The sequence below is a fragment of the Coffea arabica genome, chromosome 8e (genome assembly GCF_036785885.1).
Source record: "Coffea arabica cultivar ET-39 chromosome 8e, Coffea Arabica ET-39 HiFi, whole genome shotgun sequence".
Taxonomy (NCBI): Eukaryota; Viridiplantae; Streptophyta; class Magnoliopsida; order Gentianales; family Rubiaceae; genus Coffea; species Coffea arabica.
Genome location: NC_092324.1, coordinates 53,371,353 through 53,375,130, shown reverse-complemented (window position 1 = coordinate 53,375,130; position 3,778 = coordinate 53,371,353). Strand labels below are relative to the sequence as shown.

Here is a 3,778-nt window from a genome sequence, read left to right as displayed (position 1 = left end):
TATGTGTTGTGAAACCATGTGCATTTTTTATGTGTGTTAATGTTCTTTTCTGATTAGTAAGACAGGTGGTTGACATGGTCCTTTTGAGATAGTCTTGTTTTCTAGCTTTTAAGGTCTCATCCAGTTTGTCCATCCTTTTATTCAAATCTCCATGTCTTTCCTTTAGCATTTTACAAACACTTGTCTTTCTATCAAGTTCATTTTGAACATCAAATCCGGCTCTTACAAGACATTCATTGTCAGTCTTTAGTTGTTTATTTTGTTGAAGAAGACTTGCATTTTCATGAATGAGAAAAGCAATTTTCTGTTTTAGCTGCTTGTTTTTATCATAAGATTCCTTCAAGGCATTATGCAGTTTTTCAACAAAGGATTCAAGATCATCATCTTCTTCATCATCACTTTCAGATTGAGAGTGTATGGAAGTTACCTCATTATCTCCAATAGCCATGAAGGCCATTTGAGCTGATTCTTCCTCTTCTTCAACTTCCCCTTCGGAGTTGCATTCATTCCAAGTAATCTGGAAGTTGTCGAATCTTGGCTTTCGATCAGCTTTCCCATCTTTCATTTTCTTCATGGGGCATTCGTTTGCATAGTATCCAGGCTGTCCACATTCATAGCATTTGTCCACTTGCTTCTTGTTGAATTCTTGTTTTCCTTTGTTCCTTGCATTTGATGAATAATTTTGGAATTGATTGCTAGGTTCCCCCCTTCTAAACTTTCTTTTATTCAAGATTCTCTTGAAACCTCTTGTGATGAGAGCAAAATCATTAGCATCACCATCCGAGTCTTCATCATCCAAGTGAGCTGGATCATCTTCACCTTGAGTAGTCTTTAGAGCAATGTTTCTCTTTGCTCTAGCATCCTCTTCCTCCTGCACTTTAGATTTCAATTTCAACTCATAAGAGGTTAGTGAGTTAATGAGAGATTCAATAGGTACAGAATTTAAATCCTTAGCCTCCTCTATTGCCGTCACTTTATTTTCCCATTCTTTGCCTAATGCATTGAGAATTTTCCTGTTCTTCTCTCCCAAGGTGTACTCTTTGCCCAACACCTCGAGATCTTTGATCAAGTCATTGAACCTGCAATACATTTTGTCAATATCCTCAAGAGGTTCAATTTTAAATGATTCATACTTTGTGACCAAGATAGCCTTTTTCTGTTCTCTCACGCTGTCACCACCCTCATGGATTTCTCTTAGCTTATCCTACATTTCTTTGGCCGATTTACAGCCTTTTACTCTAATTGATTCATTTGAATCTAGGGCACTATAAAGAACATTCATGATTTTGGCATTCAATGTGAGATTAGTCCTATCTTGAGCATTTATTTCAGCTCTCGTTTTTGGGCGAAGCAAACCTGTATCTGCATCAAGAAAGTTAGGTTCATGCGGTCCTTCACTCATAATAAACCATAGCTCAATATCAATAGATTGCAAAAAGATAATCATCCTTTCTTTCCAACTAACATAATTGGAACCAGTAAATATGGAAGGCCTAGTGACCGATTGTCCCTCAACAAACATGGCATGATTGGTTGTCATCTTTACTCCAAGCCGCTTGAACTTAATCTCTAGGAGACCAAGCTCTGATACCAATTGTAAGGCCCAAAGACAACCTAAGAGGGGGGTGAATTAGGTTGATTAAAATCTTAATCAAATTTATGCACTTTTTCTTTAATAAAAATTTACCTTCTTTTCTAGTAATGATCAACCAAGTAGATCAGAAGAAGAGAGCAATGTTGATTAGAAAAACAAGTATAGATAAGCAATGAGAATTTTATTAAACAAAAAAAATAAGATAGAATATCAAACCGATTGTCTACCAAGCTTTCCTCAAACTTGAAGACCAATCACTAGGTTGAGCAACTTCTCTTTGATGAAAGATGATCAACTAGATGTACAATGGAGGGAGCACTTCCTCCTTGCCCTAAGCCTCACTTAATCAAGCTAAGAAGTTTTACAATCACTCAAATAACCCTCAACAAAGCTACACTAATGAAACTTTCAACCACAAGAGAAATGCTCACAAGAAATTCACACCACTTGGAGAACAAATCTAGCTTTGGAGACTATTTTCTAGCTAAAATATCTCTTGAGATCTTGTAAACAAAGTGTGCAAAAGTCACTCACTGGTTCAGAATGGTTTGTATTTAAAGGGAACCAAAAATGGGCTTCAATAATGCTTCCAACGGATAGTAGGCAGATGAAGAGTCAGCTAGCCGTTGGGGCCATCGGACATCCGACAGATGAATCACCGCACGATCCCATCATCCGAAAATCAGCCAAGTTGTCGTTCGGACGTCCGATGGGATATTATCGTCCGACAGCATCTACTTCCGAACGTCGTCAGAGAGTCATCAAAACTTTGCAGAATTTCTCGGACGTCTAATGCGATCGATGTGCGTCCGAAGCGTGCGTCCGATCCTCCCGGACGTCCGATGCTTCCTTACGAGCGTCCGACAGAGTTTCCTTCTTGATGTTCTTCATTCTTTCGGACGTCCGACAGCTTCCTTTAGGACGTCCGACATGAGTGCCCTGTTTTTGCTTCTTCTTTTGGTTGATTTTCTTTCCTTGACACCTTTGTATCTGATTCTCTTAAAAGCAAAACACTTATATTTGAAGAGAATTAGATAAACATTTCAAAGTGCTTTGTGATCATCAAAATCAAGAATAACACTCGTGTATACATAACTATTACATACACACGAATAAGAAAATACACTCAAATGAATCGTATAAAACATTACAAATATACCCGACAAATATAGACAAATATATTGAATACTATATTTCAATTGAAAAGAAACTACTAAATAAGTGAGGAATAAATAAAAGATATAAGAAAAGAACGCATCCGAAAAATTGATAACGGAGTTCGGCAAATTTTGCCTAATCTCCGAGCACTACTCAAGCTACCCGCTTTTATAAATTTGGGAGAAGAAAGAATTACAAAAGAATTACAAAATCCTTTTTGGTGTAATTCTTTTGTTGGTGTTTGGTGTAATTGAATTGATTTGCTTGAGAGTTATAAATAACTCTCAAGCCCTTACCCAAGCTCTCAACTCTACCGATGTGGAATAGAAATTGATGCCACAAATTCAACAATTGTGACTTGAAAAAGTCTACAATTTAGGCTTTGAATTCAACAGAACCCTCGAATGCCTCGTTGATAGACTCATTTCTTCTAATTCCAATGCTACTTCTTTCATGGTTGGCCTATCTTCCCCCTTGACATTTAAGCACCTTTTAGCTAGCATAGCAACTTCTTTCAGTGGCTTAGCATTTCTTTCAGTGTCGATATTATCATCCAGAACTTCAAACAAATGGTTATCTTTTATTGAAGAAAGAAATAACTTGCCAGACTTCTCTCTCTTGCAGATCTATCAAAGCACAATACCTTCTCTCCTGTCAATAGCTCCACAAGAACAACCTCAAAGCTATAGACATCACTCTTCTCAGTTAATTGACTAGTCTGCAGGTACTCAGGGTCTAAGTAGCCAATTGTTCCTTGCACCATCATTGGTATCTCACATTAAATCATGGGTACCAATCTTGATGTTCCAAAGTCTGACACTTTCGCTGTGTATTTATCATCTAGGAGTATGTTGACCGACTTCATGTCTAGATCAACAATAGGAGGAGAAGCAACAGAATGCAAATATGAAAGCGCCCCTACAGTTTCTATGGCTATCCTCAAACGAGTATCCCAGCATAGAACTGAGGCCTTGGCTTTGTTTTGCACATGATCAAAAAGTGTTCCATTGTTGATGAATTCATAAA

At 37.6% G+C, this 3,778-nt stretch overlaps 1 protein-coding gene across 1 annotated transcript; it reads right to left on the bottom strand.

Moving 5' to 3' along the window:
• Positions 1 to 3,120: 3,120 nt before the first annotated feature.
• LOC140012853 (putative wall-associated receptor kinase-like 16) lies at positions 3,121 to 3,515 on the bottom strand. Its single transcript, XM_072061194.1, has 2 exons — positions 3,353 to 3,515; positions 3,121 to 3,311 (listed from the first exon to the last, which is right to left on the bottom strand). The coding sequence occupies exons 1-2, from the start codon at positions 3,513 to 3,515 to the stop codon at positions 3,121 to 3,123; spliced, it is 354 nt and encodes a 117-aa protein (XP_071917295.1).
• Positions 3,516 to 3,778: the final 263 nt, after the last annotated feature.